At 34.4% G+C, this 13,571-nt stretch overlaps 1 protein-coding gene across 2 annotated transcripts in view; it reads left to right on the top strand.

Annotated features, from left to right (window-relative positions):
• sec24d (SEC24 homolog D, COPII coat complex component) overlaps nt 1-13,571 on the top strand; it is a 51,702-nt gene that overhangs the window by 23,301 nt on the left and 14,830 nt on the right. For both annotated transcript variants that reach the window (XM_004911105.4, XM_002934248.5), the window contains 4 exons: nt 3,861-3,999; nt 7,964-8,079; nt 8,401-8,525; nt 12,343-12,534. In XM_004911105.4, coding sequence (XP_004911162.1) covers nt 3,861-3,999; nt 7,964-8,079; nt 8,401-8,525; nt 12,343-12,534 — 572 coding nt within the window. The remainder of the gene's footprint in view (nt 1-3,860; nt 4,000-7,963; nt 8,080-8,400; nt 8,526-12,342; nt 12,535-13,571) is intronic.

The raw sequence follows: 13,571 nt of genomic DNA, 5'->3' as shown, positions 1-13,571 counted from the left end.
ATTAACACAAATGAAATATATTTGGGTTCTCAAATCTTTAGACCTCATTCCCTTTCTTATACATTAGTTAAAACGTTTTATATTGGCAAACATTTTATATCAGTCAACTATGTATATACATAAAGATTTATTTGCCTTATTTTCCTGTCAGTAGTGGATAATAACAGAAATATACTTAAACTGCAATGTAAGTAATGTGCTACTTGCAAGCAATTATTAGACAGATGGCAATAATGCTAACAGTGTACATACAAGACAGATAGTCTGTGTTGAATAGAACAGCAATGCCTTACTTTGGTCTGTATTGCTTAGTTTTGGTGAAGAATCTCTTTAGAAATTTACTGTGTGGTCTTGAACACAAAGGATACTTATTCTGTGGCATTTAATGTTCCTCAAAAGAGGGATCATTGTTCCTGGCTAAACTCCCTAGAAAGATGTTACTCTGATAAAGATCCATAACACCATCTCCTGGTAGATGCATGTATTACAGTTACTTTGACAGCTTTTTTTTTTTTTTCATTTAAATCACATTTAAATAACTTCTTGTCATTTGTTTTTTTACTTGATTAATACATATAATTACTATTAATATAGAGTAGCAACTGAAGTACAGATATTCATTTCAAAGCTGTTTATAGGTCTGTGTTTTCTTTGCAGAGCCCTAGGGAAGTGGTAGAGGCAGAGAACTAGAGTGCTTCTGGGATATGCCTTTAAATACAATCTGCATTATGCACAAAAAATTTAACATAGAAGTCCTGTAGGGGCTTTTCCCCGGCTGCTTCTTTCTTTATCATGTCTGGCAAAATCCAGAGGGTACTTTAAGCCAATAGCCATAAATAGTTTTAACTTGTTCATGAATGTGTAAGAGGAGACAGGTTCCTTCTACTCTCTACCTGAGAAGTGGGGAATGAAGCCTCCATACTCCACCTAAAAAGAGATTGCTTACAGTCAATTAAACTAAAAACATTCACAACAAGAATTTTGTTTTCCTACTTTTTCCCAATAATAAATAAAACAATATTAAAGCACAGCATTCATGTTGTTAGCAATTACTCTGGACAGATTTACTCTAGTCACTGCATAAATCTACTATATTGCTGAGTTGCAGATGAAGGCATTAATAATGCTTGCAGCCATTTGCTAACATTTCCCCTACACTAAGCATCTGCTTTAGAAATACTGATAACATTACAGTGTTGTTTACAAACCTTTGCACATTCACTGTCAATAATAGCCTGCAACAGGAAAAGCCCTTATGGCCATCTAAGTGCTACCAGATCAATCTGTTACATAAAACCTTTAACTCAGGAAACTCTATTTGCTATCTTTTGATTATTTCAACAAAACTGGTTGGTATTTGATACACTGGTAGACAGAATTTGACCTCTTATTATGTATATTACATGTAAAAATATGCATTATTCACATAACTGTTTTGTGCTTTGCCTTTGAAACATGTAACAAAGCACCGCTCTGGACTGGGATTCAAAATAGACCCTGGCATTTCAAGTTCACAAAGGCTCAACCAGCCCACTAAATAGTGACTTTCTGTGGCATTTTACAACAGCCCCTCTAGCATTTGCCAGAATCCACAGATTGCCAATCTGGGCCTGCATAGCACATCTCATCAGAAATCACTTAAACAATACATATACATATTATTACTTTTCTAAATAAAGAGAAATGAATGCTCTCAGGCAAATCGCACTTGGGGTATACTCATGCCTGCCGAGATGTTTTAAAGAAGAGATGGGGCAGTGCTTTAAAACACCTCATTTCCTTCATATATTAAGATTTATTCATATTGATTTGCAACTGATGTGAGATTTTATTTCTGTTTAGACTTAGGTATGCTAAAATAGAAATGCCATCCAACTTAGCAAATCAGTGGGTATAATATTTGAGTACCTCTTTGAGCACTCTGCCAGATCACTTAAGAATAAAGAACTCTCACTCAAAGCTATAACGCTTGTTAGTGGGTTTCAAAACAGTAAAGATTGTAAAATGAGAGCAGGGATTGACAAAAACCAGATGAATAGAAAGCAAAATAAAAAACGTAAGAGAAAAATTATACAAGGAGATGTTCTGATAAAGGATGGAAAAGAAAACAAACTGTAGAAAAGTTATCTGGAATAAGTCAGGGCAAAATGGAACAAAATTTAGACCTACCATTCTTATTCAGAACAATTTCACAGTCTATCAAAATATGGAATGTTCCACATTTGTCTGTTTAACACTCAAGATGAACTTTTAGGTGTATGGTATGGCCACTAAACCATGACTGTGATACTTTAGTACTACATCTAAGGCATCCATATTTCCCAAAGCATAGTTAACTTTTCGAGACTAAATTAAGTCGTTCCAGGTTCCAGGTAGATTATTTGAAATAGCTTTAGATCATTTGACTACAGAAGAACATATATTGTTAAGAAGGTTTACATTTTGGACATATAGGTAAAAACTTCTTTTTCATGAAGTGGATTATTACACCATATAGGCAAAAGTGTTGGGATGCACAATATGGCCAGAAATATCCACACATAATCCTTACAGCACAATCCTTACAGCACCATACACAGGACTGGTTAGAGTAATATACATGCTTCCACCATTGAACGGGTTCAGTGGAAACAAGATCTTTGGACCGATGAATCTTGTTTCTTGGCACGTCAGGATAATGCATAATGTCAGCTGTAATGTTTGGTGGAGGATAAATAATGGGCTTGGACTATTTTCATAGTTTTGTGCCCATTCACAGCAAACATGCTAGAGCTTTCCTCAATTCACATCAAACTCCAAACAAATTGGTTTTGCAGTAGAAGAACTTGACGGCCTGAAGATAGCTTACCTGTGGTATGAATTGTAATACCAACTATGAGCCTAGCCTGATCACTCCCTACCAGTGTTAAACTTCTAATATTCATGTGATTAAATGGGAACAAACCCCAGAAGCAATATCCAGATAATTTTGGTGCTATAGTGTATTTCGTATTTCATTGACAAAACAGTGCCAAGATAACAGCTAGATGTTTCTTTGCCATTTTTTGCTGCTGATAACACACCATAACACTAACAAGAAAAGTAAATATATATAGAGAGAAAGAAAGTTCAGTCACCTACAGTTGCATACCAAGTAAGGTTTGTCATATAAACAAATATAAGTTTTTAAGAGTTCATTTACTTCTCTGATGCTATTTTTTTAACTCTAAATGCACCAAAAACACCTTTATCTGCATCTAGCTAAATGTCTAGCATGCTTTGTGTTTATTTTCTTTTTTGCACTGTGAGCAGTTTAATATACCAGCAGTACTCTTATTTACCCTCTAGTCTGGCCAGTCATTAATGTGACATTCCCCGGTATGTAACTTAAGTATTACTCTTGTTCAACGAGAGAGAAAGTAAATTACCTGTATGACCCATATACTGGGTCACATCTTTCTTAGTATTTAGCTATGTATAAATGTGTTTATTTATTGTAATAGTAATAGATTTACTTACTTACTCATCACTTTACACAGAATAAGTTAAAATCCAGTTAATACAATAAAGTGTTGAGAATTTGTGACACTGTTAAAATACAGTTATATTAGTGGTAATTCCACCATAGAATGAGTCTGGCTGTCTGGTCTGCATCCTTTCACAAGAACATCATACAGCCTGGTTATTGTATACCTTTGTGAATAATAATCAGAAAGGTGACAGTAAACAATTTAAAAAGCATTATATGTATTTTATTTTCAGATGTTTGTCGCCATAAACATTTTTTTTCAAGAAATTTTGAATGGATATAGTATTGTACACACACTAATTTTTCTTATGCAGTTGCATTAATTGAATTATACTATTAATTTCTCTTCTAGACACCAATTTATATTGTGAACCATGGAGAGACTGGACCAATCCGATGTAACCGGTGCAAAGCTTATATGTGTCCATTTATGCAATTCATTGAAGGAGGAAGAAGATATCATTGTGGATTTTGCAGCTGTGTTAATGATGGTATAATGAACACATACAGATATCCCTTAATTTTCTAGAGTATCTTGCTCTTTCTCTCTATCTCTCTCTCTTTATATGTGTGTGTGTAATTAGTAGCTTATAGCTTGAGAGGAATTTTTAATTTGGTTTTCATCCAAGGCTAACAGTGGGCATTTGAGCAAGTAGTGGCAATCAATTAGACATTATTAGACATTGCCTAAAAACAACAAACAGTGCAAAATACAAACAAAACCTTAACCCCTCCTCATAACAATTACTAAATCTGCCAATCACCTGAATGTTCAAAAGGTGGTCAGTAGGTGGTCATTCAGTTGCTACTAGCACCTGGCTGGTAGCACAGGGTAATATTACACCAACCCATACCTTGGGGGCATATTTATTAACTTGTGTAAAACGAATTTGATGAAAAAATGTGTAAAAAGCTGTGTAAAATAAACGGAGAAGATCGTCGTCTGAAGGCCAGATTTACGCCGTTATTTAACGTAAGTTCCGGCGGAAGAAAAAAACTTAAAAAATTACGCCGATTTTATGCCGTTTTTTACACAGCATAATAAATATGCCCCATAGTGTAAAGGGCAGTGGCCTTACACTAATAAGTAATATATCATTAGAGTGTTAGCTATTGAAACCTATACCTCAAACATGGGTGTTGTGTCTGCCTTTTACTTTGTCAAAGTTAATTTAAGTAGTATTTTCTTGCTCTCCTTCAAGTCAGTAGTGGAATTGTGATTCAGAAATTTATAACATATTCTAGTTCCTTTCCCTGTTGGTTTAAGTTGTGGGCCTAAATTAAAGAAATGAAGTTTTGAGTCTCTATGCCCCTCTTTTTGCTTAGAGCTGGGGAGAAAGGGATAAAGTATAAATAACAACAGTGAACCATCTAGAATTTTTTAGCTGCTTCTTATTTTAATTCATTTTTAAAGTCAATTAAAGGAACAATATACTCATTTGCATAAAATTACACAATAAGTAGGACTTGTATTGAAATGACATTCTGCCTATTGTAATTTAAAAAAAACATATTACCATTTTTTTGCCATTATAAAGCACTAATTTGAAAGTTGGGCTATTTTCACTGACCTTACCCCTATTTTCCTTAATAAACAGGACACTTGTTCAGCACAAGCCCTATTCATTGTGATCATGTTGGAAAGGCCTGTATACTGGTTCTTTAATAATAAATTTGACTTTACTATCAACATAACTTTTCCAACTTGCAGCTATTTCCTTCCATTTTTGGGGGGATGTTGTTTTGTTTAATTCAAGACCAGAACTAATCAGTTTTGCTGGTGTCGGCTTTACTGCCCAGTGCATTTGTTACCTCTAGGTCAGGGGTGGCAAACTCAATCACATAAGGGGGCCGAAATCTCAAACACAGACTAATTTTCGGACCAAATTTTTTATTAATATACTTAGTAAGATACTATGGGGTATATTTATCACAACTGTGTAAGTGGAGTAAGACATTACCGGTGATGTTGCTCATAGCAGCCAATAGATGCTTTGCTACTGTTGAAATATGATTAGTGATTGGATGCCTTGGGCAACATTACTGGTAATGCTTCACTCCACTTTTTACACAGCATGATAAATATACCCCTTAGTCTTAGTTAATGGAAATGGAAATTGATCAGGCTGGATGGTCAGACACACTCACCAAGGGCCACAAAAAACAGCCAGGTGGGCTGGATTTGGCCCCTGGGCCTTGTGCTTGACATATATGCTCTAGGTGAAGCAGTTTGCACAGACTGTCCTGTGATTCCATCAGAATGCAGTTAGTCTGTATATGCTCCTTTTTGGCATGTGTATGGGAACAGGAAAATCAGATTCTTCAGGCCGTTGGCTGGGTTGGCCAATGAACTTTATTCTGATATACATGTGGATGGCCAAATGGGTTAGAATTCAAACATCAACCTATGTATGCGTGCATGGAACTGAGTATTGATTTCCTTATGTCATATAACACATAAATAATACAGTGGTTTTTAATTTCCCGAGCTTTAGTAGTGGCAGAGATACCTTGAGAATTCAATTTGCTGAAGTCATAAATTCTGTGATTGAAATGTGTTCCCAGTGTTAAATGGAAAGTATGAGGAACAAAGGGAGACATGTATGTCTCGCATACTCTATGTGGGGTTTTCAGAATCTGACTTGAATTTCTTTGCATTTCTGAAGAACTTCACATTATTTTGCCATTCAACCTTATGTAGTTCCCAGCCTGCATATAATGTACTGGTTCTACAGCAGAATAAATGCCATATCAGCCTTCATATGCCGATGGTTGCATTCCTGATACAAACAAATTTGTTGTAATGGATAATTCATGTTCTGCCTGCATTAAGTGGTCTTTTAGCACTGGATTTTTTGCATGCGTATCCCCTGCTGTGCTTTATATATAAATTATACTACTGCTCTCCCGTGAAGTTAATTTTTTATAAATATATTTTATCAATGTCAAATGTGACAACACAACGATTAAACAATCTAGGATTTACAGCAAAGTTTATGCCATGTTACATTAACTCTGTTTTTGGGATTCACTCAGCAATAATGCTTTCTACCTATCAAAATAATGCTAAAACTATTTAAATTTTCCTAATTTAAAAAGCCAGTGGTTGCTGCCAAGAGAAAAAAGGTTATTCTTTGCAATAGTGCCTCAGAGCTAATGTCACATATCCAAGTTGAAACACTTTTTACAGAAAGGGCAATGTGAGCAAGGAAATCCAAATGAATTCTAATGTGTAGCAAGACTTGTTCTGACACAAAGAAAACTTGGGAGTCATCCAAAATAGCAGAAACACTCACTTGTGAGTCACATAAAGTGATTCTTGGACAAATATGGCATGGTATCTTCACTGAAAATGGGCCTGTCACAGCAAGATTAATGGATGTTGTAACTGTGAAATCCATGGGCACACGTACCTTATTAAAATAAGGATTTTATTTCATATTTCCATCTTCCCACCCCGTGTGATTTTATTATTTGGAAATATCAAGTAAGACCTATTTTATTTAGTTTACAATAGCAACTCTTTCTGTGCAGGTCTGGGATCAAAAATAACTTTAAAGCTGTCATAAAGTTCACTAGTATGCTCTGACAACTGCCTTATTTGTGTACTTAGTGTCAAACACCTTTAATTGACAGTTGACAAAAAAGTATTTTTCTACACGTTTTCCAAATGAAAGCAAATTCAGCATCAGCAATGACAATGCTGTTCAGTTGGAGCAAAATTGCACTTGATGTTGTCTTGCCGGCTTTTGCAGCTTTACATTGTCACATCCAAACTGATTAGACCTGATTTTTAGTTAATTCACATGCTTACGTAAATGGTTGCCATGAAAAAAAAATCTGTTAATTCAAAGAAGAGTAATAAATGTCTACCTACTTTATTTATCTGCCTGCTTATAGTTAAGTTTGAGTGCAGGTAATACCCAGGTGCTAGGTTAATTTTACTTAAAGGGAATCTTAACCCATAAAACAAACTAAACTTCTGAGCACTTTTACATTCATTTTCAATTTTTAGTGGTTTTTGGAATAATAGACAATTTACACCAGTGACTGGCTTTCAGCTTAACAGCTCTCTCTCATGTGAACCTCATGTGACAGTCTCAGTGAACCTAACTGCACTTTCTATGCACTTCCTGTATGTTTAGTTAAACTGAGAGTTTCTGACTGACTGACAGCCCCTTAGAGACAACCCTTGAGCCAAAAGGCTGAATTAGCCATATAAAATTGCTAATATCTCAGAAAATTCTAAAATTAATAATGAATGTATGAATAAATGTAAATTGCATTTGTGCTCTGAGAAGCATGCTGAGTAACTTGAGTCCTTGCTACACAGATATTAGTTTAAACTTACCTTTGTCCCTAACCTAACAAACCTATCAGAGGTCTTTGTTACATTCCTTGCTTTTGGCTTTTTTGTTTTATTGGTAAAATGAATTCCTGTTTATATTTCCATAGTGCCACCATTTTACTTTCAACATCTGGACCATATTGGCAGAAGAGTTGACCACTTTGAAAGGCCAGAGCTATCTCTTGGATCTTATGAATATGTTGCTACATTGGATTATTGCAGAGTATGTCAATTAAGGTTTTTCATATGATGTTGCTTGTTAGCAATAATGTTTTCAGGACTATGATCAGCTGTAAAATAATATATTTGGTTATTATTAATATTAACGTATTAATAATTATTATTGGTTGAAACATGACATAATAAGACATAAAAATCTATAACAGCAAATTTGCATTAATTTTGTTACATACAATTATATTTTCAATGCTTGCAGTGTGATCCTTATTTTTTTAGATTTTAGTTATTTTTTGTTAGGTTGGCTATACTAGTGTGTATATTTTCAATCTATCACTATATTTATTTACTTTTTTATTTTTCCTAGAAAAACAAGCCTCCAAATCCACCGGCATACATCTTCATGATAGATGTTTCCTACAATAATATAAAGAACGGTGTTGTCCGGTTAATATGCGAGGAGTTAAAAATTCTGTTGGAGAATCTTCCAAGGTACTAACCAGAGATTTAAACATATTTCTGTTCACACAATTAATAATTGAATTTATTTAGTTGCAATTACTATTATGAATATCTTGTTATTCTAAACAAAATTTCTATATTTTAACTCCTGTTTGGTTGCTTGGACTTAATTACCCTAGCAACCAGATAGTAATTAAAACATCAGGTTTGAGATGACTAGTAGAGGGCCATATTAAAAATGTAAGTCAAGAAATAAGCATAAGAATAAAACTGAAGCATTGTAGTCAATCTGCTTTTTTGGGGGGAGGGGGGGGGGTGTCTGACCCTGAAAACCAGATAGCATTTTCAGTTGAAGGTAATAAAAATCAGAAAAAACATAAAAAACTAAGACCCATAAAAAAGTTACTGAGATATGTCCATATATAATGTGACAATGGTGAAATTCTACTTGAACGCTCTTTCCAACTTGCAGCAGGAACAATTACATGTGCAAACTGGTTTAATAATTCATATAATTAACATGATATTTGTATATACGCTAAGATGACTGCACTATTATTTAGTTTAGTTACAATTTAAACATGTTCATTTTGTATAATACAGTATTTATGTGGCAATTCTTGCAGATTAGCACCGTCTTTTTTAGCAGCCAGTATAGCAATGAATGTTTAGAAATATATGAACATGATGAGGTGTCTTGAAACAGATGAACTAAACAGAGAAGTTACAACTCTAGCAATGTATGGAAGTGATTTGGTAACAGATGATTCAAACATCATGGACAGTTTACATGTTCAGATTCTAATAGAGAAATTCTGCCCTTAATGATGCTTCCTGCTCACCATCTCTTTATCATAAAGAGATTATGGTGTTAGTAGTATTATTATACATAGGCCCTAGAGGAGGGTAAGGAGCAGCATTGTCATGGTGCTTCTGTGCATTGCGAAAAATAATGTTAGGACTGAGTCTTAAAGCTGTACATTGAAGCTGTTGATTGCTATACCACTACATGTAGTGGCAGATTTTTAGAACTCACCACAAAAACACTTCTATGTTTTCCTATGTAATTTTTTAGAAGCATTTTTATAAAATGGTGAACTCTAACTTTGGTAAATACACTTCTACAAATTCCATAGGAATAAATAGAAAGTGGATGAGTTTTATTTTGATGGGCTCTAAACTCACATTTTGATAAATCTGGCCCATAAATTATTATTGTTATAATTAACTTTGACTTGCAGACTATAGCTTTCATGGATAAAAGTCGCTGAGACAAATTCTGAGAATTGTTTCTGAAAATAAGCCTGTGGCAGTCAGAATGGTTGTGGCACACATATAATAAAATGCTAAAACCCAATAATGTTATAAACAGGCGATACAACTTTTGTTGTGCAAGCTCTTCATTCACCCTTGAACCATAAGCTTTGCATTATAAACTCTGTGCTGCTTCCCAAACTGTTAAAGCAATTTGCCAGATTTATTTTGATATAAATAATTTATCTTCAATTCATTTCCAGATTTTCCAATAGAGTAAGCATTTTAATAAAAAAATCTCACTGTTTATCATGTGAAGATTACTAAAAATCAATGGAAACTGGACCTGAATCACACAGACATGATTGTGATTGGTTATTATGTATGCATGATTAATTGTAAATAGACTGTGGCCAAAGTAAGAGGGCAGAGGTCAAAGTCATTATTGCACAAAGCTAAAATAAATAAATAATGATAAATCCATTAGATTTTAAAATTCTTAAAAAGTCCAAATGTTAACATTTCAAATGAGAAAAAAAAATATTCTCCCTTGAGTGCCCTTCTAGTAATAATCATCATCATAATAATAAAATATAGCCTTCATATGAACTTCCTTGCTACCCAGGTTACTGATTCTAGAAGCCATTACTGCATTTTACATTTTCAAAAAAAAAAAATAAAACCATGTGCCCATGGTGAATTAATGTTATTTGTAATATTACCTCATAAAACCAAATGAAATAGAGCTAGTAAATATTTTTTACCTTATCCAGAAACCCGTTATCTGGAGTTCTCTAAATTATGGAATTCTGGGAATGAATTTCAGACTCTTAAAAAAAATCCCATTTACATGGGTTTATCCTATAGGCTACAGCTCACCCACTGGGTTTGAAGCTGAAGCCAGGACAATAGCTGATCAGATTCCCAACTACAGACCGGTTTCGCCCTTCTTGAGGCTCATCAGTGTAGTGCAGGGTTTTCTGATCAGCTTAGGTAGAGTCACCATGTGGTTCTACAAACAAATAAATAGGGTTGAGGAGACTGCCTCATACAGACAAAAGCAAACAAAAGGAATTCTGGGAATGAATTCCAGACTCTTAAAAAAAAATCCCATTTACATGGGTTTATCCTATAGGCTACAGCTCACCCACTGGGTTTGAAGCTGAAGCCAGGACAATAGCTGATCAGATTCCCAACTACAGAACGGTTTCGCCCTTCTTGAGGCTCATCAGTGTAGTGCAGGGTTTTCTGATCAGCTTAGGTTGAGTCACCATGTGGTTCTACAAACAAATAAATAGGGTTGAGCCTGCACTACACTGATGAGCCTCAAGAAGGGCGAAACTGGTCTGTAGTTGGGAATCTGATCAGCTATTGTCCTGGCTTCAGCTTCAAACCCAGTGGGTGAGCTGTAGCCTATAGGATAAACCCATGTAAATGGGATTTTTTTTAAGAGTCTGGAATTCATTCCCAGAATTCCTTTTGTTTGCTTTTGTCTGTATGAGGCAGTCTCCTCAAACCTATTTATTTGTCTGAATTATGGGAAAGCCATCTCCCATAAATGTAATTTTAGGCAACTAATTCTAATTTTTAAAATCATTTCATTTTTTGCTGTAATAATAAAAAAGTGCCTTGTATGAATCCATATAGGTGGCAAAACAATCATATTGGATGTATATATTTTATTAAATATTGGATTTTTCTCAAGGATTCCAAATAATAGATCCTATATCTATATTTAAAAAAAAAAACTGATTTCCAAAGCAGGTTTTAGAATTGAACTCAGCAAAATGAACTGGTCAGCAAGATAATTTCTTATTACAGTTTTATATGGGTTTTTAAGTGAAAAACATAAATCAGTGACAGTAATATGCATCGAGAGGTTTATTCGGTATAAATTATTAGGGCCCCCTACTCTAAATGTAAAATAGATGATGGAAAAAGTCTGAAATGAAACAGAAGCAGGGTAGAGGGTTTAAATCATTTCCCTCAGCAAAATGAGTGGTTTGAAAGATTTAGACCTCTCAAGTCGATGTATATTTCTTCAGGGATGTCAAGGTTTATGTGAGCAAGATCGACCAGATGTTATCTTCCACGGTATTAATGTCATACTCGTTTACATTCCAGCTTCATGATAAATCTATTAGTTGCACACTCCTTCCCTAACGATCCCAAATCTATTTGGGCACACACAAGTATTTGACAAATTAAGGTTCTTTAAATGTTACTGCTGATAGAAAAACAAACCTCTGTCAGTAACATTTGGCCAGGTTCATTATGTGTTTTGCCACATGGAAATTACACATAACAAATGGTATACTGTGTCCTTCATATACAGGTATGACTTCCATTTACATTTAATATGCTGTAAACATTCTTAAATATGTTTATAAATGCTATTATGTACTGCAGAACAATATGTCATTTTGTCTTGTGCATGAAGATGTATTTGGACATATGTTCAAGTATATTTTTTAACTATACACCATAAGATTTACCTGAAATTCTCATATCATGCTACTCTATTATTCAAGTTAATGAATCAATGTTTCTTACCGATAACAAATTTTTGTTTGTTTTTTCTTTTTGCCTACAGAGAGGAGAATGCAGAATCATCTGCAATCAGGGTTGGATTTGTCACATATAACAAGGTTCTGCACTTCTACAATGTCAACAGTAACCTGGCCCAGCCTCAGATGATGGTGGTTACAGACACGGCCGAGGTTTTCCTTCCTCTGCTGGATGGATTTCTAGTCAACTTTAACGAATCAAAATCTGTGATTAACAAGTAATGTTCTTTAAATCTGAATTGCATATTATTATATGTTGACGTTAATTTACTTTCATTTAATGTAACAAAGTAAGTGATGCAAAAGAGTAATGAATTATTACTGAAATAGAGAAAACCTGCCTATGAGTATCTGTCCATGCTTTCCTGTGTACAGTAGTGTTAATATTATTTTAATGAAAACTATGGGTTGCATCCAGATACAAAATATAGTTACCAATGTCTTTGTTGTTGTTAAGGGACTTTATTCAAGAGGGTAAGTTTCATCTCCCATGAAAATTACATGTATTATACATTGCATTTTATTATACTGCATAACAATTGTTTAATATTATGAGCACATTTGTAAGGGTTTACTTGTACGTTTGTAAGGGATGTCTAACTTGTGGCCTTACAGCTCCCAGACAGCTGTAAAATCATAGATCAGACATTTATATTAATAAAATGCAGTTTTCCTCAGGTTTACTTAAGTCATAGCAACCAATCAGTAAAAGTAACAACTAGTTGCTTCATTATTAGGAAACAGAGGATTGGTTGTTATAAGTTAGTACACCTGGTGCGAATGCTCTACATTCACTAGAGCCCCATCTTTGAAAGTTTGTATTGTTTAATAGCTGAATTCAGTGCTATATTTGGTAACCTCTTGTTTTGCCAGTTCTCATTATAAAAATGGCAAGTAGAAAGTTTGTTCTTTCATCTAATGATCAGCAATAGCTCCCGCGTCACAGACTAGCAGTGAATAATACATTCAAATACTAGTTGTTCATCTAGAATTACCCTGGATAAAGCTGTTCTGAGACAGTTGACAACTACAGATGCAGCCAAGATCCTTTACCATGTTGTTGCATTATGTCTCTATCTGGTTATCCAGATAGACTATGATTACTTTCTCTTGTCTTTTTCTTTATTTTGCCACCATATCTTTTTGAAGGAACAGTTCTGAGCAATATGTGAAAGCTATATTGTACATCTATTGCTCTTCTAATAATATGTGGAGTAGAAGAAGAAATAAATTGGGATCATGGTTGAGCAGAAAT

Source organism: Xenopus tropicalis, chromosome 1 (genome assembly GCF_000004195.4).
Source record: "Xenopus tropicalis strain Nigerian chromosome 1, UCB_Xtro_10.0, whole genome shotgun sequence".
Taxonomy (NCBI): Eukaryota; Metazoa; Chordata; class Amphibia; order Anura; family Pipidae; genus Xenopus; species Xenopus tropicalis.
The sequence above is the reverse complement of the archived record's forward strand: the minus strand, read 5'-3'. Positions and strand labels throughout refer to the sequence as shown.